This window comes from Anser anser (assembly GCF_964211835.1).
Source record: "Anser anser genome assembly, chromosome: 5".
NCBI lineage: Eukaryota > Metazoa > Chordata > Aves > Anseriformes > Anatidae > Anser > Anser anser.
In genome coordinates, this window is record NC_139725.1 from 48916875 (window position 1) to 48942287 (window position 25413).

Genomic DNA, 25413 nt, shown 5'->3' on the forward strand with positions numbered 1-25413 from the left:
GGGCAGGATGCGTGCAAGGAAGGAGTTGAAATGGTGCCCAAGTGAATGGAAAGTATCCAGATGGCTGTGGTAACTCACACGATGGGAGTCAAATCAAAACAAAATGAAAACAAAACCATATGCTGTGTACCCTCCGCTCTCTTGCTCTCTTTCTCTCTCTGCCTTTCTCCTGGCTGTTGCCCCAGGTCTTGCCATCAGTACGGATAATAGTGTGTTACTCAATTACGTGTATGTCATGAATAACAATAACCCCTCTTTTACATTAGAGATTAAGGATTACTATTATTCATGTAACAATGACTGTAACATGAACCACAAAATTATACTCATGTAAGGGTCAAGAAAGTGTAAGGGTCTAAAAGGGAAGTTGTATTTCTTCATAAAATCCTTCTTTTTATCTGGTACGCTGTATACTTATAAAAGAGAATATTAACTTTACATGTCTATGTTGCTATATGCTATAGAAATATCTACTCACAACCTGCTTGTATCTCAGGGGGAGTATTCAAAAGCATCATGGCAGTGGCAGCATCAATGTCAGGATCTGGAAAATCAACCAATAAATACATTATTTACAACTGGGCTAATCTTTTCGCCCCCGTTGCTAAACTATAGGTTCAATCGAATCTCTGCAGTGAAAAGGTGTAAGAGTTCATTATTCAGATGGCTCTTTGATCCCACATTGCATTCACCCCCAAACTTGCATGTGATCCCAATACTGCTGCTGAGCAGAGCACAGTGATGAACTTCACCACACCATCCTTGTGCGTGCACGATAGCACATCAGCCTCTGTTAGCCTCACGAATTCGCTGTTTAATTTTGTGACGAGTATTTAGATTTCATTACACAGGATCTGTGAAAGCAGGCACAACATCACAATTTGGAATCAGCACAACGGGATGAGTCGACAAAAGAGAGGGAAAGCGTAAGGACACACCTTCACCTGAGCAAGTACAGAAGACGATGCTTGGTCTTTTTCATTTGTCAGTAAGGATTTCAGTGATGTCTGAGAAAGTGTTGGGAGCAAAACTGCTACGATTTAGAGAGAGAGAGAAAAAAAGAAGCTAGCATTTCATTGAAGCACCAACTTACTTGCATCCTTATCCATTGTCACTTTAATATAAGCAAAAATCATCAGCCGGCTGCTGTTACTCTTAAATTGGTTTCTGAATCCATCTCCAACAGTCAGTTGACAGATGGCAAGTTATAGAGACAGAACAAAATATGATCCTTTTATAACTATATTCACTTGCTTCACACACAGCAGCACGGCTGCTATGGAAATGTGGGTAGCTATGACAACAGTAAACAACCCAAGAACGGCCACTGAATAAGCTGAAAAGAACATCTGCCCCAGCAAAGCGTCCCAGCTGCCCTGGGGCGCAACTCGCTAATCGTGCCGCGATGCCGTGTGACAGAGAAAGCCGCCTATGCCATGTCCAAATAAATGAAGTGTGCAATTGAAGCAGACATAAAAACGCACACCCTTGCCGACTGCTGCCTCCGTGCTGCTAAACTGAATGACTAATGAGTACGGGTTTGTTGTTTTTATTTTTATTTTTTTCAGCTTGTTATATTTATGCTAAATTGCATACCAAAAAATTCAATTTACTGCTAATAGCTTCGTGGCACTTTATTTTGGCTATTATGTCAGAAAATTACTTTTCACTGTTAAAAAAAAACCACCATATTTTGTACATCTATATATTTCAAATCTGTTTCCAGGAGAGTAACAGGATGTGGAGCAAAAACCTTGCAAGTTATTAACAATACAAACGGTGTAGAGAGGATTTCACCCATTAAGAATAAAAAGGGATTTTTTTACTAGTTTAAGTATGTACTATTTTGCTGTGATAACACAGCTGGAAATACAATCCTAATACGGCTACTCTATTATTTAATTGCTAAAACAGTAAACAGCAACACTGTAGTACATGGAAAACTAAAGTCAGAGTAGCAGCAGACTACCAGTATAAAAGGTGCAAACATACTGAGGAGCAGATGCCTGTCTGTGTCCTGGACAGCTGAGCATATTCTTTTCCAAAAGTCACCAGCAGACTCCTCAGAAAGGCAGCTTTACCGACTTACGTTAGTTTTCAACTCTGAAGATACATCAAAAGCAATATTCCTGCTGCAAGCATCTGTGCTGCAAGTGTACTCCCGAACAGTTTAACCCCTGAACGCGTGCCATTTTGCAGCACTGGGTCCAGACACCACATAGACCACACAGCAAAAGTTTCCCTTCAGTCAAACTGAAGAGGGATAATTTGCCTAAATTAAAAATAAAAGGGAAAAAAAAAACAACAACACAAAGAAGCCCAAGATAGCAATGCCAAACTAAACCAGAATTCTTCCATCCCTTTCACAACATAAAGGACAGCTAGAAGTTGAATTTACTGTCCTAATTTGTACAGCCAACTTCAGCATTTGTTTATAGACCGTTCCTGGATTTTAATTTTTTGTTTTACTTTAAATAAAGTCCCACTACTTGCTAACACTGTAGCATAAAGTTAGTTTTGCTGCTGAAAGAATAAAAGGGCACAGCAGAAAAACAACAACAACAACATTTCCTATTGACTTCGGGTTTTGTTTGTGCAACAAGCTTCTGTGTTTTCAGATAAAATTGATGCAACCAGTCTATCTTGAAATGTGTATTCTTAGCCTTCGGACCACTAATGGCACCACCAGGTTTCTGTAATGACTTCATGACACTAATACGAGCTGTTTACAACACACCACTGCATCCAGAGCAGCTGCTTTCCAAAGCACACCCGTGATTCAAGCCCTTCCGCACGTGCTGTGGTGCCTAGCTATGTTTATATCGGTATGCTCCGGAGGACACCAGACAGCTCCATGAAGCCTCAGCAGAGCCAGGCACCTGTGGTGGTGTCAGCAGGACCGAGGATAAGGTGTTTTGGGTCGTCCTTCCACAGACAGAGGAGAGAGGAGGGCCTGGCTGCACAGGAGGAGGCCTCAGCCAGGTCGGAGAACGAATGCACCAGATTTGCTCAGGGAAGAAACTCGGGCACTAGCTGAGGCTGAAGACAAGGGCCAAGGCCGAAGAGAGGGGCTGAGGTCAGGCACAGCACTCAGCAGCCACAGACCATACCAAGAGGTGCAGGAGTAAAGTCCGAGGGCAAACTGAAGGGCCAGTTCATTCTCACACAGCAGTTACGCTCACAGTCTGGAGGCGCGCTTCTGAGAGGGATGCCAAGAAGACCAGAAAAGATGCGGTCATGAGGAGCAGCACTGAAGGAAGGCGAGGGCAGGGTGCCCTTCCTCAGACTGCTGCTTCCCGCTCAGCCCCGACCCCCACCAGTGCCCTCAAGCCGCCAGCCCCTTCCCCACAGGTGGGGTCTCCATGAAGTCCCTTCCAGGCCGACCATCCTGCTTCTAGTAGCAAGGGCTGCCCTCGGGGGGCACCCTGACCAGCACGGTGACGAGGGTCCCTCTCTGCATTGCTGAAGCCCTGGATTTCCTAGCTGACTTCCCTACCCCACCTGAAATGTCTGCGATCAGCACGAAGGCTTTTGAAGTTATTAACAGTGGGTGGTGAGTGAAAAATGATTGCAGGAACAGCTTTCCCTAGGAAACCGGGTTAAAAATAACTACATCCAAAGTTTTGGAGTTTAGAAAATTAAATAAATATTTAAATGAATGCATTTGGGTTTCTTTTTGCTAATTAAAATAAGTGGAGAGACGACTCAGTACACAAACTGCGTTTTCACTTTTTGCTAGTGGCAAACAGAAGAGGCCCAACTTTCCCAGTGAAAAAGGGAAGTAAAGAACAAAGAAGAAGGACTGGGGATGTTTTATGAAGAATGAAGAGTCAAAGTCTCAAACAGGCAACATCAGATAGTGACAAAAATATAGTGACAAAAAATTGCCAGCAGCCACATCCTCCCTAACAGACAACTGCTGCCTCATCTCCTCAGTGCTTCACACTACACCCTGAAGTTTCAGAGCTCGGTGCCCCATCCCCAACGTGCCCTTTACAGGCTATCAGAAAGAACCTGGAAGAAACCTTAAGCACTTACATGAACTCGTAAGGCATGAAAGCATACATCCCAAGGCGGTTCAAAGCCAACGTGGTGCAGGAACTCCGATACAGATGTAATACCCCCACTAGCAGTGGAAGCCTAGCATTACTTTTGCTAGCATTGCTTTCAAAGACAAAGCTTCCTTTGATGAAGACAACATCAAAAACGGGTAAGACACAAACCTCATAAGCAAGTGCATTTGTTGCATTTTAGGTTCAAGGCCCTATTTGGCGAGGTGTTGAAAAGTGAACACCAAACCTGTAAGCAGCATGCAGTTCTTTTTACTGAGGAAAATGCATCACTTTGTGGAATTACGATCCAGTGCATGTTGTCAAGAGGTGTTTTGAGCCAAATCTACACATTACCTGTAAAGATTAGAATCTGTCCTGCACTGACATGAGTGGCAAAATAGTAGGCCTGAATTATTTTGGCACGAGGTTATATAAAAACATCCAGCAACACAGAGGATAACCTTTGGGTAACAGACTGTTTATTCTGGAATTGACAAAAAATAATTAAAAACAAATAGGGTACCTGAGAAAGTTGGATGTGACAGCTGTCCATCTATTATGTTTGTGATCTCTGATTTGAGTTCATAGAGAGAGGAAGTGTTTTATAAGAATTAATATGGTTTTCATTATTTGGTGTTTTTTTATTTCAAGCTTTTATCTGATTTCACTGAATGCTTCAAATCCAGCCCCTTCCAACTAAGCCACAATAAAAATTAGAGTAACACGGTCCCTCTTGATTTTGCTAGAAGGTATTTATTTTTACAGCTATACTATATGGTTTTAAAGAAAATAGCAGTTAAGGCAATTTAAAGCAACCACAACCTGAATTTTCAAGCACAGATGCCTACTGAGAGACACTTAAAGATGCATATTTAGGTAGTACTAAAATGTTACTGCCAACTGATGTAAAAAATACAGTTAGTAAACAAACTGCACCATCTGTACACCGCAACCATTGCCATGTTATCTCATCAGGAAGGAATTTATAAGATCTTCTTTTAATTTAAGGTTACTATATCTAAAATAGAACTATTTTTGTAAAGAATTTCACTTCACCGTTCAGTATTGTAGCTTTCAACCCCTTCTGTTTCTGCAACAGCATCCTCCACTGCTTTTTTTCAATTCAAATCCTCTACTCTAGCTGGCATGCATAATAGTTACAGCCACTCTATTCAGAATATAAAAGTCTAGTTTATTCCTTTTCTACAAGATCAGTCTCTTTATTCCCTGCCTCAATTCCTAGTACAGCCCACTCCTATACCTTTTTTTGTGGTCTGATTCTTTGATATTTTCGGTTTTCACCAGCAGGAAAATGTTGCAACAGCAACACTGTCTCCCACCTTTTACCTTCGGGCTTATTAAATTGCAGCAGAGTGAAAAGCAGCTTGGCTCTATTAAACTTGTCTGTTAATAGATGTGCCTATTCTCTTCCCACATCATGATGGTTAACCTTGGTATCAGTCAGGTTAGGTCAAAGATATGGAGATAATTAATAGGGTGAAGGCTTTTATATATATATATATTTCTGATTTTGTATTTATTTTGCTTAATGACAGAATAAGAACTTAGTTATTAAAATAGAACAGCACAGTACAAGATAGATAGAAAGAAATACCTGAAGAGAACTGTAAATACAGTAACTGTAAATCTCCTTGGTGTAGGATGCCACCGAGTCCACTTCTGTGTTATTTAAATAAGGTTGAGTAGCACTCTTAAAACAGAGTACTTGTGGCAGAATACTGTAAAACAATAGGATTCAGAACCAAGAGCTTGGGAAGAAACATGAAATTATATTCATACCTCAACAACAGTGCACGAAAAGACCAAGAACAGGAATTGTGAAAGCTTACAGTAGAGGCCAGGAGGAAGTTATTTCACTAGTAATGCAAAACTGGTCTGGCAGTTAGTGGTTCTCCCTCTCCTTTGAAAGGATCTAGTATGAAGCACAGAAGACAAAAGGTATGGGTCTAAATGAACCATTATTTTTTCCTGTTTTAAGTTCATTTCTGGCACTGCCAAGTAAGCTACTGCATAAAGAAACCTGAGAAGACAGATAAAGTCCAATTTTAAACAATACAGCGCATTTAAAACAGAAACCTTCTTCCTGCTCCTCTATTTTGTTGAATTTATATCATCACAGATCTACTGAGGCAATTTCCATTTTCTAACAATACCATTTTATCAGCTGAAAAACTTTACAAACAGTTACCACATATATTCTCATTAAAAACACTAGTTTAGTATAAAGAAAGATACGAGAAAGAGTTAAAGGTCTTACAAATGCCCAAATTCAGCAAAAGGTTCATCTATCGCTTTGAAAGCTGTATGAAAGCAAAACACATCATCATAACTTTTCATCTCTGCACTAAAGATTAAGATCAATTAACTGCTAAAAGAAAGACTAACAACACTGATACGTATATTACCAGTGCAAGATAAACATCTTCTTAGAGACAGCTGACTATGGAGATATGAGAAATACATTTTCTATATAAAAATGGCACATTACAATACATCCTCTGCTTAAAAACAGGAGAGATGTTTGCTTTGTTTTTATTTCTTTAATTTTAAAAGCACTTTTCCTTTTGCTGTGCATTACTGCAAGCTTCTTTTTCTACACTGAAGGATGTGAAAGTAAAATCTACCCATTGCAAAGGCAACAGTAAAGACTTAGTTGACTCCATGCGGCCTGTGCAGCTGGTGGGACTGAAGAGAAAACATCAGCTGGAGAAAGCACTAGCCATGAGCCTAGCACAGAAGAGAAGAGAAACAATTTGCTGTTCCATCATGTACTTACCTAATTCGTGATCAGGAATTTCAACCATCTTCTTAACTGATTGCTGCAGCCTCAGCTTCTACAGTAGAATACGGGATTGTGAGGGCTCCAGCTCCTTGCAGCCTTACAGGTTGCACACACATTTTTTTTTCATCAAAGGATACACACACACGCACACTCTTTGTCCCCAGTTATACAGATGTGTTATCTCTAACTGGGACATCAAAGTGATCAGTGCTCGAGCTTTCATAATGTCCCTGCTGCTAACAATGTTTTTTTCTTCCAGCAAAGCTGGAAGACAGATGGCAGGAAGAAGCCCTCTACAGAACTCAGACCATTTAAAACCAAATAAACCATACCTTACTGTCACAGACAAGTGTTTTTTGTAAGCACCCATTTTCCTCTCATGCTATTTCAAAATCACGTCCGTCCCAAGCCAGCCACTGACCTTGAGAACCGCTCATGCCTTCCAGCCCTGCAAGTGCAAGGCATGCCGGCTGGGAAAGAACCGCCACTTCTTGCACAGCTGGAGAGACCCTCAGGGAAATGCTTGTGAACTCCCTCCCCCCCCTCAGCCAACAGTTGTGCAGGAAAAGGTGGCTTTTGGGTACTTCTCAGCAAGGCACATCTGCAGGAGGGCTTCACCCAAGCATCCCACCTACTGGAATCATGAAGGTGCAACCCATGAACACAGCAGAAGAGGCAGATATAAATTCCACATGGGATTCAGGATCCACTGAGCAAACAGAAAAACGTCAAATAAACACGAAAACAACAATGAGAAAGGTTTTTCAGTGATTTGAAGGAAAAAAAATGCTACTAATGATGAGGAAAGGGGTCAGGCATGTGACACTGTCAGCGAACGTACTGAATATATTGTAACTAGGGAGCCAAATGCACCAAAAACAACAGCAAAATGATGGAAAAAACCCAACAGCTAAAATAGCGGTGTGCTAATAAAGCGGGCAGACTGACAATAAAAGAGGAACTCAAGGTACTAGTGTCATTACAGGAAAATTCACAAACAGGGTGGAATAGCAATTACTATTGAAACAGGTGTCAAAAGGTCTGCGCTTTTCAGGGAAAAGAAATGCAGGTTTTATACGGTAGGATACTGTCATGCAATAATGAAACTGCAGACTTATGAAAAAAAACAGAAGAAAATGGGAAACATTGAGATTAAAATCAGGCTGTTGCAAGATGGTCAAAGAAGTTTTCTAAGAGAGTGACGCTGGGCCTGCTCTTGACTTTTTGCACCAGATCTAGATGTGGATAGAGCTCTGCATCATTAACGAAATGGGAATTATGTCAGCACGGGAGACTAACTCCGCAGTACAGAGTAGAGAACAAATGCTACTAGCAACGGTAAGGCCAGTTATTCCTGAATGTGACAGCTGACAAGTTTCTTTATCCACGTTGCTGAATGAACAAGAATAGATTCTTTTCTGCTCATTTTCTTAGGTAATAAGGACAACTTTGGAACAAGGGACCACAAATTGATTCAGCTTATATTAAGTGGGAAGAATAACAGCGAGCCTAATTTTGCTGCACAGCTATGATTGCAAGAGAAAGTTTTGCTGAAGTAAAAATGGCTCCTCTGGAACCTCTGGAAGACACTGGCTGAGGAACCCTCAGCGTGGAGGAGATCTGCAATTTCTGAAAGTCAGTGTACAAAGACCTTGCTCAAACTTGTATCCTGAAAAAAGTTGGCAAGATTCATTCATTCAAAAAAAAGAAAAAAAAAAAAAAGCTGGACAACTGAAGTGACTTGGAAACCGACTTGAGGAGAGAAAATAGAGCTTGGCTTCCTTCCTTACCTAAGCAAAACAAGCAGAAAAAAAGTAAGGCTCTATCAATACAATGAGGTGAACAAGGAATGCAGGGGGAGGAAGCTAGGAAGAAGAAGAACTATTAAGTTTAAAGATAACATCAGTGAAGCAACTTCAGTGCTGAAGAGAAACTGATAGTTGGAACGTTTCTAGACATCAGAGCAATGACATTCTGGAAAACTCTTCTAATGTGAGCTTGAACAAAGTAAAAAGATTGAATGTGAGCTTTCACAAGTATTTATGCAGTGATAGTGCTTAGAGTGTGACCCAGGGAACGGGACTCACCAAAAGCGGCCTTCCAAATAGTGCTTCTCTACAGCACCTCAGCCGTGACACCACGAAGGAAAGCCAGCGAGCAAGCTGTGTGAGATCTGGCTTCCAACAGGTCTCACCTCTCCCACTGTGCACCCATGCCTGCAGATAAGCTTCTGTGCAGACTCTCTCGCCTTCTCTCTTCTGCTTTCCTCAGCAGGGCAGTGGAGCAGGTCCAGGCAGGAGGTGCTGGGAGGTGCCAGCAGGCACAGCCTCGTATGCAGGGGATGTGGAGAATCGAAGGTTTGGCTCGGTGACCTGCAGCTTAGGTAAGTCTGCGCAGAGTGGCTTCTTCAAGAACCTAAGAAAGGCTGGGAAAATTGGCTGCAAGCCCAGGAGTTCCCTCTCTGGTATACACTGTGCAGGCCTGGGCTACGAGGTGTGGATGCAGACAGCTAGAATTGCCACCAGAAGTATGTTTAAAATAGCACACAACGATAAGCAGAACCGACAAGCAGGTACACAGAGGGGTGGGCGTGCAGTCTGCCTGGGCTCAACTCACAGAATCGTGAATCCAACCCAGGTTTGCCCTCTAGCTCTAGATTAGATGTCTTTTCTTATTTTTTTTCCCCCGGGGAGGGTTAAGAGAGGATAAACGGAGGTTGGTTAGCGCTAGTTCTTGAGAAGTGTCACACCTTAGAGAGCCGATCACTTTCTGTTTGTAGAACTATGTCCAAGACAGGCACAGTATAAATAAATCAAATCCTAGTCAGTACCATTTACTTCCCTTCTTCCTCAGATTATGATCAATGAGCAGCCATGACTGTGACTCAATCAATAAATAAATACATCAAATTACTAGTTCTGAAAAATGATTACTAAACACACTGGAAACCCTGCTTGGGTAACTCTTTCTCCCTTGTGATTGTTTTCAAGTGTATCCCCATTAAAGACCAACAGGACTAGACACCCAGCCACACCGAAGCAGATTAAGGCCTATTTTCCACTAGAGCACTTGACAATCGATAGCTTGCACTGCTGCAAGCCAGCCCCAGCCCGCGTGTGCAGACACTACAGACTCGCACAGGTCCCCGGTGACGACCGCGTGCTCCCTGCAGGGAGCCATGTCCAACACGGCTCCAACAAGCTGCTCGTCTGCCCCTCAGAGGTAAATCGATGGAGGAGGGAAGGCAGTCCCAGCAGCAATGCCATCCTCTGACAAAACCGCTTCCACTCTTCCTGCGATACTTGTTCTTCTACAACTCGTCCATTTTGAAATAAAGGGAATAAGAGAGGAGCGGGAACCTGGTGTTTAGGACCTCTTAATGTTTTTGGCTGCATACCCAGGGGAGTTCAGGGAAGAAATGCAGGTCAATGGGAAGACAAATGTGTTTCCTGACAATAATTTTGAAGAATTATTGTCATGAAACATGAAAACAAAGCCTTTGAAGATATCGACATCTCTGTTGTTGCAATATGATGTAATATAACCAATGAATTAGCAGCAGAATTATTTTCTAATTCCAACAGTGAATATTCTGACACCATATTAGCCTTTTTTTAATGAAAGCTCCTACTGAAAGCAACGCACTGAACACAGGCTGGCTGAACAGTGAAGAGACTTTAGGAGTGCAATTAGTCAGCCTTATGTAGGGCTTTAACTTATCTTAATTGGCATACATAATAATAGTTTTTATTTGAAACAACTGCAACACATTTTGTTCAGACTAAACATTACAGCGTAGTTACTAGTTTTCTGTGTTTCTTACTTTCAGTACTTCGTAGATTAGGTTTTGTAGAAGATGCACTACAAACCTGAAAAAACTATAAAACTCGCTTTCGCTTGTATTTTTAATTCAGTTGCTTGTGCATCTTGTATCTTCCAGTAAACACTTCGCTAATGCAAAGATCTAGTACCATCTGTGCTATACAATATCAAACACGTAAGTGAAAATTGGCTTTGCTGGAATACTTTATGTAAACATTTCAAAACTAGAGGAAATAAGAAACGCTATGAACCAAGCCGTTGTGAGAGAAGAATTCACTTGAGTCACTAGAGAGACGAGAGGCATGGCTTTGCATCTAAGTTGCATTTACAGGCCCTGGGATGGTTCCAGCAGGCCAAACTGCTACCAAGGAGCTCCTTTCTAACCAAAGGGGTTGAAACAACCTTCTACTTATCACTGAGAAGGGGAGGCACATGAGCCCACTTCTGCCAGCCGCCGGTTTGCTGTGAATGGTCCTGCTCAAACTCCTTGGGCTTTCTGAACTGCTGCTAGCTGACAGGCGAGGCTGTCAGAGGGGTAAGTAACAGGCAGAAAACAACACAAAGTCCTTTGCAAGCTTTCAGATCTTCAGTGGAGAGACGTAAAGTGTATTTACTTCACAAAATGGAGTGGGTAAGCTAAGGGGCTTTACTTCACAAAATGGGTAAGCTAAGGGGCTCTTGTCCTGTTCTCTTTGTATAAAGAATGGAGAACCAAACTGACCACGTACACTGGCTGTGCCTGAAAAAAGGTGCTGGATGTTTAAAAAAAACACCTGAAATGAAGCTTTATCCAAATAGTAGCAAGAGCTGTGCCTGTAATCGAGGAACGCACTCAGATGTGTATATGAGCCAGAGGAGGAGCAGTCCCTGTGGAAGAGGAGCGCAGTGCCAGCATCCTGCAGGGCCGAACCTGGGACTGGAACAGCTGTACAGCTTAGCTACAGCTCAGGACAGTTTTGTAAAATATTAGAGCTTCATTAACAAGAGTCACAAATGTGTTTCTGCACCATTCTCATGAGAATACAGCAAGGCTGGAGAGGAAACAACCGCTTAAATTGTACTAGGTCTCATTACCACTGCAGCTCTACCACGCAGCCCCTGACCTGGGCTGGAGGGACGGCCACTGCCACAGCACAGCGGGTGGGTGACGAGAGCTGCTACGAAGAAAGAGGCAATTTTCTTTTAGCAAATATCAAGTCTTCTCGTCGATATTATTTTTACAACTGAACAGGAAAATGCCCTGCTCCAAAATTTTTGTACTCCAAAATTTCAGCAAATTTCAGTGAGGCCGTGGTTTATTGATTTAGCCATAGATCTCTGTAATGTCTGTCGGTAGTATAGCGTACAAGTATCTCTGGCCTTTTAGAGAGTTCTTCACATACATACAACTAAACAGTTCACAGCAACTTCAACTTAAATTTACTAGCATGATTGCTGTGTCAATGCGTGTGTTTGTGAGAGCAAAGCACTGTCTGAGGAAATAAACCTTAATAAAGTTTGGCAATCGTACTGATTAAATCAAAATAAACCAGAACACATTCATCTTGCCCCGCTCCCCATCTCTGTGTCTCTGAACACCGACCTTCACTGATCACCTGCCCTCTCAAAGGAGAGCCACATGGACTCAGTAATGACCACCATTAAAAGGCTCCCTGGACTCATCTCCCAACCCTTCCACAACCAGAAGATGCAAAGCGTCTATGTACCCCAGCATCTCATAGAAGATCGCCCTCCCCACTCTTCATCTTCCTGTTTCTCTTCTTTTTGTGTCCAGTAGGGGGTAGAAAAATCTTAAAGTATATGGCTGGCAGACCTCAAAAAAAGCATACTCAAAAAGAAAAAAGCTTCTATTTATTTTTCGTTTTAATTTCATCATTTATAAGCAAACATCTGTCTTGCACACAGTCAAGAATAGAACTGAAAACCTTATGGGGATTCTCTTTTCTTCCTTCCCATAGCACATTCCCGATGCCCTGGTTTGAAAATCATTTTTCATAAATCTAGCGCAACATTTCATCTGCTACAAGAAACATGCTAATGGCGTGCATTATAGTCTTTGTAGAACCTTAGTTATAAAAGCCACTAATATCCTTGCATTGGTAATATACCAATGAAAATACTTCTATTTCATGCAAAATTGTCAGTGAGATTCCAGTAAAACCAGAGACCTGGGAGTTATAGGTAACCAAGGTAGGTAACCAAGTGCTAGATTTCACAATAACACAGTAACAGAAAACAGTATAAAGCCTTAAAATGGCTGGAGGTAAGTTGTCTCTCTCCCTTGTTTCACAGACCAACCAGTGGCAGCTATTGTCAGATCAACAATCCGCGTCACTGGACTTGATGCTGGCCGGGAAGGGCCTCCTTTCTCAGGGATGCATCTAGGCACCTACCTTCATTTCAGTTTCAAGGCAAAATATTGGCAAACACATTTGAGGTTTATTTCCGTGTCATTATTGGACATTTTGGAAGAAGTGTGGGGATGTATTTGCAGTTTATTTATAAAGTTAGTTTTAGAAGTGGGAAAACTTCCTTTTCTTCTCCTCCTGTCTCAGACAGAAACATCAAATCTGATCCGGTCCTCAATCATGATAATGTAACACAGCTTGCTTAGGACTTTTACTGATGGGACTGCTTTGAGATTGCTAGAAAGGATGCTGATGAGTATTAACTATGATGTCTGTCATTTTGTATCTCTGGGTAATCCTACAGTTCTAGCATTATAATAGCAGAGTGCCTCTCAAGAATTTAAACACAGAAATTCTCCTTTCTCGTTCCAAACTTTCAGATTAAGTAGTTTGATTAGGAGTATATGTGTACAAAGAAAGACAGGACAGACAGATGTGCATGTACAAGGTAATGGAGAAAAAGGGCAAAAGGTAGAAAAATGAATTTTGTAGCAAAACCTCAAGTAAAACTCTGACTTGGCACGTATCCAATGTAAAATCCACCTTTTATGGCCTTCAAAGTCAAGGCAGCAATTGGATGTAATTGCTGATGGAGGTCACAATTTTTCAGGGACAAACCTGGAAGAAATCTCTTGGAAAGCTTTGACTAGGCTTTCCAGGCTGGAAAGTTAAGTAGATACAGTCACAAGAAGCTCTATACATCATAGAAGGAAATTTTCTTTTAAAATCAGCAGAAAGGTTCTCTCCGAGTAGCAAATTTTCAGATGTACTAACAAGTTATGTGAGAGTTTACATTTTAGACCAGAAGAGAGGCTGAAAGTCCACTGGTACAGATGGATGACAGCAGATACTTCTTGCTGGTGTAGTAAAATGGCGAATCAGGATCTCTGAAAAACTGACAGGTCCCCAGAGCAGAGGCAGAAACAACTGGTCTGCTGCAGGAATGACATTGCTTTGCAGCTGTCCCATCTTCTCCACTGCCCACTTTTGTCTCTTGCTCACAGAAACTTGGATTTCCTAACACAGACCAAAGCACAGATCTGAAAGAGCTGAAGGCTCTGTGCCATGTTGGCTGATGCCATCACCTCCACGAGAAGAGACACACAAATCTTACATCTCCACAGTGCCACCAGCTGACCAAATCCAGAGGAAGCTCCTCGCTGACCCTGCATGGTTATTTGGTCTTCCCTAATTTTGCCTATTTTCACATGTTCTTAACACGCTAAACCTCATCTTGCTTTACAAATCTGGCTAGGGAAGAGCAGTTGACTGTAATCACCTCTGAATTTCACAAGCTGGCCAAATGTTTTTCCTTTCCGATGCCCTAAATGTATTGACAGCTGTTGTCATTAGTGACTTCCCCTGCTCACCCTGCAGAACAAAACTGAAAACAAGTTACTAGTCAAAAGCTTTCCTAATTCTTAAAATATGATTCCCTTCCAATTTTCCTTTCCGTCTTCCTGTTCCTCTTTGTCACACGTTAGTCCTCCCAACACTTTTTTTGTCCTTTTTCTATGTGGTGCCTGTCGCCATGGCACCAAACCTCCTCACCACTGCCAGCTCCAGCCCCAGGCCTGCCCAGACACAGCCATCACTTGTGCTTCCCAAAAGCAGGACTCAAGGCCAGGCCTGCAAAATGACTTTTCCCAGGAAGCTGGTGCTGGAGTTTAGGTGGGGTCAGAAACGAGCTCCACACTCGGCAGACAGCGATAGCTGAACACTGAAATCCAATGCTGTAATAAGTAGGTCAGCTTGTTCCTATAAAAGCAAAGGGTTTAACGCTGACCGTGCCTGCCAGCAGGAGTAGGAAATGACTGCAGCCTCCCACTGCCCATGTTCACCCCCTTCAGCGCCACGGCTCTCCTCCTCCTCTTCCTCCTCCTGCTCTTCCTCCTGTTCCTGCTCCTCCTGGGCCGCTGCGTGCAGGTGCCGGGCCTGGCGAACCTTGGCCGAGCGACTCCTCCTGCGCAGGGCTGCGGCCGGAGCCACCCCTGAAACCTGGCAGCAAATTCCAAGAAAACAAACACCATCGCTAGGCAATTGAAACGGGGTTGGTAGCAACAAACAAAACCCGGTGCAATGAGGATCCAGGGCTCTGTTTTTGCCAACAGGTTCAACAGGTTTTGAGTATGAAGTCACAACGAGCTTTATTAGTGCCTAGAAGGGAAACGCCGCAAAGATCTCGTTATCTGGGGTTTCACCTCTGTCCTTGCTCGCTGCCTTGGCACACACTTCAGTGCTTCAGTGCTTTGCAGCTCTGCTGCTCTGTCCCCACTGCAGGCCTGGCCCCGGCAGCCTCAGCCCCTGCTGCCTGTCCCCCTCCCTGCCTCCCGCAGCACAAAACCCCAAGACCCTTCCCAGTACAAAACCCCAACAGCCTTCCCGTTTCCTTGCACGAGTTTCCAGTTGGGTAAGGAAGCGGTGCTGAGACAGCAAACTCAAACTTCACACGGCAGGACTGAAACTGAACTGCTCCTGGTGAGCACTGCTGCTGGCCCTTCTGAGGAGACTGCTGCAACCTCAGGGGAGAGAACTCCATAAACCCGCGGCAGGATCACACCCACATACCTTCTTAACATCCCCACAACTGACAGAGAAAGCTCGTCTCGGTGGTAGGATATCGCTTGCAAGGGACACCAGGTTATTCCAATAAAGGCTCCGATCTACTCTTTGCCATTTTTCTTTAAATAGAACAACAGTCAATGGTGTTTACTAAGTATAGCACAAAAGGCAAGAAAGTTCATTCAAACATTTCTTTTCCTCTCAATGAAAAAGACCACGATGGTGCCTCTGGAAATGTTTCTATGAATCAGACCGGCATGGCACTGCACGGACTGGGAGAGCACAACACGATGCCAAACACCACCTACTCCTCCCACGAGCTGCCCTGGAAAGCCTTCAGCTTTTGTCAATAACCGCCGGTCCATTTTATTTTGAGATGCTGCACAATGTAGCAGAACACACAAGCTGGCTGTAATCAAAAGCTTTATAGTCTGCTAAACTTGTTTTAAATAATGCATAAATACCAAAAAAGACACACTGTACTCTTCATCCATTTTCACGTGAACTCAGTTCCCTGTTTGTTGCATTTTCTGTTTTTAGCAGCATGGCTTTAAACCACAGAATAAATAAAATTACTTTCCACCCCATTTTAGCTCTATTCCAGAAACGTACGCTACATTTAATTACTGTTTTGGTAGAGTCCACCTACACAGATGAGCTGTGCCTGCGTGAGTCAACCGGTGTGTCTGCATGCAAAGCACAGAAGAGGTTAAAAAAATGAGGGCACTTATGTCAGCCCCTCCTTCCTCTCCCCTGCATTTCATCACACTGAAAGGGTTTAAAAGTAAAAAATTCCTTCCACATCATATAATCCTGGCATCTGCTGTGCAGCAAATCAAGCTCACTCATTTTGCGATGTTATTCCCAAAAGTAGCTGTACAGATTCAGGTCTAGAACTCCATTTTCCATTCCCCGAAGTTTCTGAATACCTGCTTTTCCTATTTAGGCACATCAGAAAAAGCAGTAAACACAGCTAGTAAATACAAAGCAATCTTCTCTGTCTAAGTGCAATTCTGACTGCATTACTTAAGAAATATAATTTCCTGAGGCTTTTTACTACCTTGCTTTATGATACACATGATATGGTATCAATCTACCAACTTCCTTCTGCTGCCCCTTTCTTCAGCAGCTCGCAGCTCACCCATGACATTATTTAGTTCAAATACTAAGCCATTACTGAGATTAAGGCACAGAAGGAATGCAGTCTAGAGAGCGAGTAGGTCGCTGTGGTCATGTTTATTATTTAATAACAGTGGGAATAATTCATATCACAGCAACAATTCTCTGTGACTCCATTTATCAACTTCAAAGCAAAGCACATCAGACCGCCAGGCAGGGACAGGAGACCAAGAGGCTCAGCTCAGCTGCACTCCCTCTGCCAAGCCCTGGGCCCACATTCAAGGTTGGACTCCAGAGGAAGACTTTCGGGATCAGTCCTTCATCCCATGCCCAGCAAAGCTGTGTCAACAGAATCCTGAGAGTAGCACAGCCTCAAATAAATATCCCAGTTCACTTCCATGCAGCCACTGTGGTTTCAGGTGAGGAGTTCCATTTTCCCTTCTAAATGGATTTTGGATGGATCTAAATGGATCTAAATGGATGAAGTTTAATTTCTCAACATTGCATGGGCTGCCTGTATTCTGTAGTTACTCGGCAAGCTGTTTGAGGTAAAGACTCTCTTACTACATGCGTCTTTGATGGCAGTAATTGCTGCATTTGTCCTGAAGTGCACAGTTTCTCAGAGTTTTAATGTGATTGAACAAGAAACCTAATGTCCTCACTAACAACTTTCTGATACATCTCTGCCACACAGGGCAACGTCTCAGTCACCGAGCTAAGATAACCATTAATTTCCTACTTTAACATACTTTTCTCCACACTCGCTATTTGTTGGATGGGATTTTCAACATATATTGAAGCTACAATGAAACAGAAACAGGAAAGGAAAGGAAGAGAAGACAATAAAACTCAAAACTTTATTCCAAGAATTCCCTGATTCCTAGAGACGGCACAGATGAGGTATTTTATTTTCAGCTTGCTTTTTCTTAAATGCCTTTATTCTGAAGCCTCAACAATTGATGAACTACTAGCTGTGTTTCCAAATCCTTACAACAGGGCCAAGGTTTTTGCCTTTTTGTTTGGCTAATCTTTTCACACATCTATTTGCCTTGCTGCCACGACAACTAAACAGCAAATAAGTGATTTGGGTTCATTCAAAAGATTCCAAATTGGGAGCCTGCCTATTTTGTTTGCTTTAGGGCAAAAGGAGGGAGCAAACAGCAGCTTTGTAAGTGAAGTTGCTGATATTCTTCTCTCAATTATGGCTCTGAAAAGATATAGAAATGCAAAGTACTCTTTACAAACAGAGTTGGTTCATGCTGATCCAACTTGTTTCAATTCACTTTAATTTGATTCTGCCTCTAGAGGTAGTTTAACTGTGATACCTACCATGGATTTTTGCATTTAGACAGATTGTTTTCAACTCAGCAGGACAAAATAATGTTAATAAGTTCCATTTAGTTTTGAGTATTTGCTTAAAAGGAGGGTGGAGACTCAAAAGCAACAAACTCCGAGGCCATAACCAGCGTTCAGGGTGCATGATCCCATTTTCTGATTTGTTTCATCTTACCATTTCCCAGGGCTGACATCGTTTAATATTTTTCCCTCTAAGGTGGAAAAGAAAAGCTACTTTATAAAGTTAAAAACAAAACAAAACACTAAAAACAAAAACAAAAGAAAACAAAATAAGCAAGCATTTTTGAATAACTGCTTGCCAAGGATGTAATGCTGCATAATACTTTTGCAGAGTAGCTGCAGCAGGAGTCAGGTCTGGCACATGGCATTTGAGCTGCAGTTTGAAACAGGTACGGTTGTTTTGCTTTGAAGCACAACTTTACTGCTCTATGACTTTATGGCAGTAATTTGAAGACTTCTTATCCAACTTAAAAAAAAAAATCAAGAACCCACTGGAGTCAACATATTCTTTAATAAAATTAAGGCAATTTTAAACTTTCAAAGTTCATTCAGCTTCTTCCCAGCCTGGCCTGGCAACTAAACAAGTACAACACACTCCATGGCAAGAGGCCAGAGTAATATCACAGCTAGGAATCTCCTTTCTTTAAAAGTCCGCAAAATGTCATGAATGAGATTTGGCATTTTTTTTTACACGGATTTTAAAAAAACAAACAATTCCTGCATCTTCACTGAAAGGGAGCCCTCTCATGCTATTCTGCAAGGAGCAGAGAACAAAAGCAAGGGACACAAAGAGCATAACCCACTGGGCTCTGCCAGCAGAGCAGGGGCATCTCCGCTTCCAGCTACTCCTTAAGCACCACAGGCAGCCACAGAAAAGCGTTTATTCAGCAACATCATGCTGGGAAGTAAATCCCCAATGCTCCCAACGCACAACTTTCAGAAAGTCCCCAGTGGTGCTTTACTATTCCAGTCCCTATTTACTGTGTGCTCAACAGAAGTCACATGCATGATTAAAAGTAAAGCTGCTCCCAGTCAGGGTGATCTACTGAGTGCAGAAGAATAACTTCACTCAAGAAGTGGGATTGTTGTTGGGTGGGGGGAGGATGGAGGAATGAAAGGGGAGAGGAGGAACAACAAATTCCTCACCTGGTTACCCCACCTGGAGACATGTGAGAAAGGAACCAAAAAGATGTTACCTCAGAGGCACAAGAAATTCAAAAACATATGACTGCTACAAGATTCACAGACCTGGAGAAGGATGGAAATCTGCTCCTTTGTCAACTGAAGGTAGAAAGTCAACCAGAAAGATGTGAACAGCTCTCCACAAAGTTCACAGAAGCACATAAAACCCCAAGTTGGAAGGGACCCACACAGATCAATGAGTCCAGCTCCTGGACTCGATGTTGACCCAGCTGTAGTTTCTGCTGGCATTTACAGCCCCATAGACATCCACATCCCCCCTCCCTCTCCCATGTGAAGGTTCTCGCTTTACACAAACTCTACAAATGATTAAAAATTACACGAAATTTTATAAAATTACACGGTATGCTTCTGCTTCTGCTGCCAGCCCCGAAGTGCCGAGCACACTGTTATGCTATCAAGTTCTGTACTCTGTGCCAGTCACTCCCCAAGGTGTTTATGTGAAGCACTCAGGCAAAATGAACAGAACATCTGTATTCTATTTGCTAATGAGCAATCATCATTTCTACAATTCTCCAGCCAGGGATTTTGCTGTTTGGAATACTAATGCCATTAAAAAAAATTAAAGGAAAAAAAAAATGTTCTACTCATTAGTACTACAGTTACTAAAATACTTTTGCACCATTTACAGTGCAGCCAGGCTTCTACTGGAGTTGCTTTCCAGTATTTTTAACAAAATTAGAGCTTTCAGAAATAAAAACTTTGATGATATGTACTTAATGTATTTTCAGAATTAACATCATTTGCAATGTAGTTCTTGCTTTAATTACTTTTCACCCACACAGAGCTAAGAATTTAAAATAAACTATTATAAAAGCTTTTCAAACACACCCGTCTGAAGATCCCCTTCATTGCTTTTTGTATTCTGGCAGCACCCACAGCAGGCTAGAACAGGTTAAAAAAAATAAAGTTATAAAAATACAGGCCAAGGTCTACCAACTTAATTATCTGAGACTCTGGGTGTGCAGAGACAGTGAGGGAAGACAATAGCTTTGAAACGTGGGACACGTTTTGTCTGTGGGCAGAAATGTCTGGCAGTTTCCCTGCTAACCATGGGTGTTTGCACCACATGAGGGCCTGGCTGCTGCTCTGACAGAAAGGCCATATCCTAAAATCACGCAGCACTCGGGCGTTTCAGTGACTGGGTGCAATCCTCCTTTATCATGCCGGGCATCAGAAGTAGTCCTGCTGAAGTCAGTGAAGAGCAGCAAATGAGATCAGAATAGGATATTAAAGTTGACAAACATAATTAAAGTGGCTTATGTAAGAATTGTCTGTGTATTTGCTCATGGCTTACTGAAAAATAACTTAGCAATCAAGAGAAAAAAGACTAAATACAGGGTTTGATCAACCTAAGGAAGCCCAATGTGGTACTCGTGCTGTGGTGTGGCAGCAGGGGAGGGGAACACAGCCCTGCGAGGCACATGGAGCACAGCACCTCAGAAACGTCTGGTTTCCTACACCGGGGCACAGATGTATTTCAATATGCTGTCATGCCCTAAAAATAACCACCCTTATCACACGACCCACCACGGCACGGGGCACGGTCAGGACATTTCAGTCACTGACGAGACTGCCAGCAGCAGCTCCGCTCCCGAGAGGGACGAGGTCCCTGCCGCCGCCACAGGGTCTCCTGGCAAGGCCGCCCTGAGGTGTGCGTCCCATCCATTGCCATAGCAGCCATGGCAGCCGGCAGCAGCCGCAGCCCCTGTCACACAGAAGAGGGAACGCCATACCACGCTTAAAAGCCACCTTCCTTGGAGGCAGAATGAAACGAAAGACATCAAGCAGACCCTCACTCCTGCGGATGCTGGGTGAAACCATCTGTTCAGCACAAGCCTCGCCCTCGCCGCGCATCCTCGGCTTCGCATCGCTTCAGAGGTGTTTTGTTTGCACACAGCTGGCCGCATTTCCTGTGTTTCATCCGGTCAGGCAGGAGGAAGTCTTTGCTCTTCAGCATTTACCTGTGATTTTAAGCAGTAACCAACCAATTCCGACAATATGTCTCTCCTTCTTACAGGTCTTCCAGCTCCTGGCAAAACCAGAACCAGAGCCTGAACCGAGAAGCCTGCCCCAGCTCTCGAAGCAAAAGGCCCACCAAATGTCCTCATCTGAGCCAAGTATTAGGACAACCAAAATTAAGGCTACATGACACGCAGAAGTGAGTAACTGCTTCTTGTGCCATGACAGGGCAACTTCTCGTCTGCCTTCAGTGCACAGTCTGCTCTTCCCACCGAAGGAAAAACACAGCGTAAGGCCTGCTGCCATTCTGCAGCCTTCTAGGTCTGCTTAAGGAAACAACAAAACCCTATTCTAATACACAGATGACCACAAATCATAACTCTGCCTCACTTCCCCAAAACTAATTATATACATGTCACCAGAATGTCATACATCTCCCTCTTTCCACCTAAAGACCACATTTCTTCTTGTCACAGCCTAACACATTATATACCGAACACTATTCTCCATGCAACAGTTTAGGGGAAAAAAGCACTAATCCTTCAAGTGATGTGTGTTCTTTTATAAACTTACCTAAAAATAACACTGGAGGACAGCAGTTATTATTTAACAACGCATCCAATGGGGAAAAATAAACCACACACCTTATATAAATATCGATAAAAACCTTTCTTCTTACTGTGTTACTAGTAGCCCGTACCCATACCAACAGCAAACATAAAGAAACAAGGTGTACTTGCACTGAAATATCCAGCACGCCTTTACTGTGAAAGTAAAGCATGAACCACTTTTAAAGGCAAACTAAATAAAAATCTGTTACATGCTGAACACAAGTTGCAGTTTGCTTTAAGGTGCAGAATTTGCTACATCTTAGTTTGAGCAAAGCTGCAAAATTACCTGTGGAGGGACAGAAGATTCTTTTAAAGGGAAATATAAGAATAAGAACCAAAAGGAAGCAGGAAAACCTCAGAAAGTACAAAAGGAAACCGTTAAACTGAGCAAGTATCAGTGCCTGTGGTAAAATAACAGAGGTGGGTTGTGGGAAACACAAGGCTGAAAGACCTGAAAAGTTCACACAAATACAGAGCGACCGTCATTTGCACGTCAGGATTCCCTGTTTCAGTGTGAATCAACTGGAAACTCAGAGGCAACATTAATTACCCTCATCATGCAATGCCTACACATTTTTGCTAGAATATACTAGCAAACAAACAGGCCAATTGTTTCAAAATCTATCAGAATCACAAATATTGATGTGTTTCTTTGACTTGAAGAAAAGGAAGACAAACAAAAAGAAAAACAAACAAGCAGTGGAAGTTGAATGGCCCACACTTACTAAAAAGCAATGAATTAGAACTGAACAAAAAAATCCCATACAAACATGAAAGAGTACAGAGACCTTTGTCTCCTCAAATCTCCAAACGCCCCCCTCCACTAGTACAAGAGCACACAGCACTGGGCAACGTACCAGCGACACACTGCAAACAGAGCAGGCTGCATTACTGAACCAGCAGCAAGACAAGAGCTCTTAAAACTAGATTTTAAAGGAGGTACTTTCATGAAAATTGAAAAATAGAAGGACACCAAGAAATCTGATGGAATTCAGTGTAACACAAGTAAGTCTGATAAAATTTTCAGTTTCTGCTTTAAGTCAAAAAGCCAGCTCTAGAGGATGTTCTCACAGTAAGCCCACTAATGAGGAAGTTTGATATTTTGAGCATAAAAAGATAACATATTCAAATGTTAAGCACGGGAATAAAGTCACCTACCTTCAAAGTACTTGTGACCAGCAGAAGGCAAGGGAGTTGGATCTTACTTTCTTCTTACACATTAATGGAGTCATGGTCACTCTCATCATTAATAAACTAGTTTTAGCAGTGCAAGATTGTAATTAGAGGAGAAAATTCATATGCCAGTCCCAAAAGGAGATGCATACAAAGAGCATCAAGCAGCAGGACTGTAGGAAACATCTGATAACCAAATGTGTGCACACAACATAAAACAGAGACATTTGTTTATCGACAGTTTCAAACTAGGTTGAACATTTTATTTACTGTTATCTCATTTTCAGTATTACACAACTCATTTGGGAGAGGGCAACCAGGATGCGAGTTTAACAAGCATGAATCACATTCTTATGCATGTGCTTGTGCTAACAACCGTGGGGAACATCAGCTCTTTACCTTCTGCTTTTCCCTATGCGGGGCTACGGCAGCAGAACAACTTCGAGGCACATCAAGCACACGGCACGCAGCATCGTCCCTCGTACCAGTGTCTTCGGGCAGCTGCTGAGCTAGGTGACCCGCTGCCAGCCGGGCCGTTCCCTCCTTGGCAGCAGCACTGCCTGCTCTAGATGGGGTTTAGAGCTCTCTAGCTTCCTCCCTCCACACCCCGCTGATGTGAGTCCAACTCTTTTTCCCAGCCAAATCTTGTCTCCTGGTGCAGAGATCTGGCAAATGCCACTTCTAGCAGGAGAAGACAGAGCCAAGCACTTGGTGGTTTACAGTCAGACTTTTCGGGATGGGACAATGTTCTGGTGGGACATCTGCTATGGATGAAACGGTTGAAGTAAGAAGTCCCTGAAACATCCAGCCCTACCACACTGTTTGGATTCCTTTTGGGATGGTGCATTCAACTAGGTTACTGGGTGTAAGTTCAAGGAAAGAAAAACCAACCACATTTTAAACTACCAGGGTTTCGATACAGACATGCTGACAAAATCACAAGATAAAGTCAACAGGAGTGCCGTGCAAGTTATGATTTCTCTTACTCCTTCCTCTGAGGCAGCACACAGCTGCACAGACCCAAACAGACAGACAGACAGACAGCCCCGGTCCTTCCAAGCAGCTCTGTGCTAGGTTAGCCTCATCCTCTAAGTGCACGTTAACGTTAAATGATGCCATTTGAGAACTACCCACTAAAGCAGTTCTTGCTTCACAATTCACACCAGCATGAGTACAGAAAATCAGACCTAGGGCTTTAGCCCAGTTCCAGTCCTCCTGTACTGAGTCCGGGACAACGATTTCATAAAGCACTGCAGTATCCTGTACAGCTGTGTCAAAATGGCGTAACACTGATCGCCTGTGACAGGAGGCATTTGTACTAAGAGATTTCTGAAAGCAGTACAGTATTTCTTTGTGTGAAGTAGCTGAGAAATCATACTCGCCACCCCCCCAAACCTTCTTTGCCTTTGTGCACTGCCAAGCAAAACGGGCCCAAAAACATGCTCTCTTTATTCTTTAACTGATGGAAATTACATTAGAGAGAAGCCCAGCACAAAGGAAGTTTTGGCAACGAATATGCCTTTTATGTTACGTTCCATGAAACACTCAGAGATGTATCGACTGATATTTACAAAAGATGTTCTTCATACAGCTATACGTGGTGGCTGCTGCAATGCTGACTTGATCTCCACTTCAAACTGGTAATATAAAACAAAACATTCGGTATAAGCACTTTTTAAAGAAAGCAAGACCTGAAAAACAGAACTCCTATTCCTTTATGCCAATTTTTTAAACTAATGTGTGCTGCACATAGGAAAGAAATTCCAACTTACCATGCATTTCTGAATATTACACAAAATAGAAGTGACCTGCATTATAAGCAATTGGTAACAAATGTATATGGAGTCTTTGCTCCTACTTGAAAATAACCCTAACTAATTTCACAATCCAAGCAATCTCCTCTTCTGAGCCTTCGAGCCAGTGTTATTCCCCATTTTGTTCTTTCCCACTGGCAGCACTGATTTCCTGCCTTCCTCTGTGACTGCTACAACTTGAAAACCAGGAAGACTTCTGGTTTCAAACTTGTGCTCCATTTCCAGTGGTAGCAACAGTGGTCTGGAATAGTTTTTGTTGGGAGACAGCAAAGAGTCAACCAACCACACGAATGTGGGCAAGGTGTGCAGCATGGTGCCAGAATAAACAGTCCTTCCCAGCAAAACCTTTCCATCACAGAGGTGTGCTCCAGTTTTTAGCTACAGAGTTTTGCTTAGCATTGATGCTGTCACTGTGCTCTGAAATGCTTTATTAGTGGCAATTCTTCCCCAAAAGGCACTCTTATCTGCACAACCGTGAAGCTGTTTAGCAGTAACAACGCTAAGAAATTTTCCAGTTTTGATAAGGATAAA

The 25413-nt window shown here is 42.7% G+C and overlaps 1 protein-coding gene across 15 annotated transcripts in view; it reads right to left on the reverse strand.

Annotated features, from left to right (window-relative positions):
• Positions 1-25413, reverse strand: part of FOXN3 (forkhead box N3) — a 200225-nt gene that overhangs the window by 28891 nt on the left and 145921 nt on the right. For 7 of the 15 annotated variants that reach the window (XM_083836516.1, XM_083836523.1, XM_083836517.1 and 4 more), the window contains one exon: positions 479-544. The exons of 5 other annotated variants lie outside the window; for them this stretch is intronic. In XM_083836516.1, coding sequence (XP_083692642.1) covers positions 479-544 — 66 coding nt within the window. The remainder of the gene's footprint in view (positions 1-478; positions 545-25413) is intronic. 3 more of the 15 variants (XM_083836510.1, XM_083836520.1, XM_083836522.1) reach the window with 1 other exon arrangement.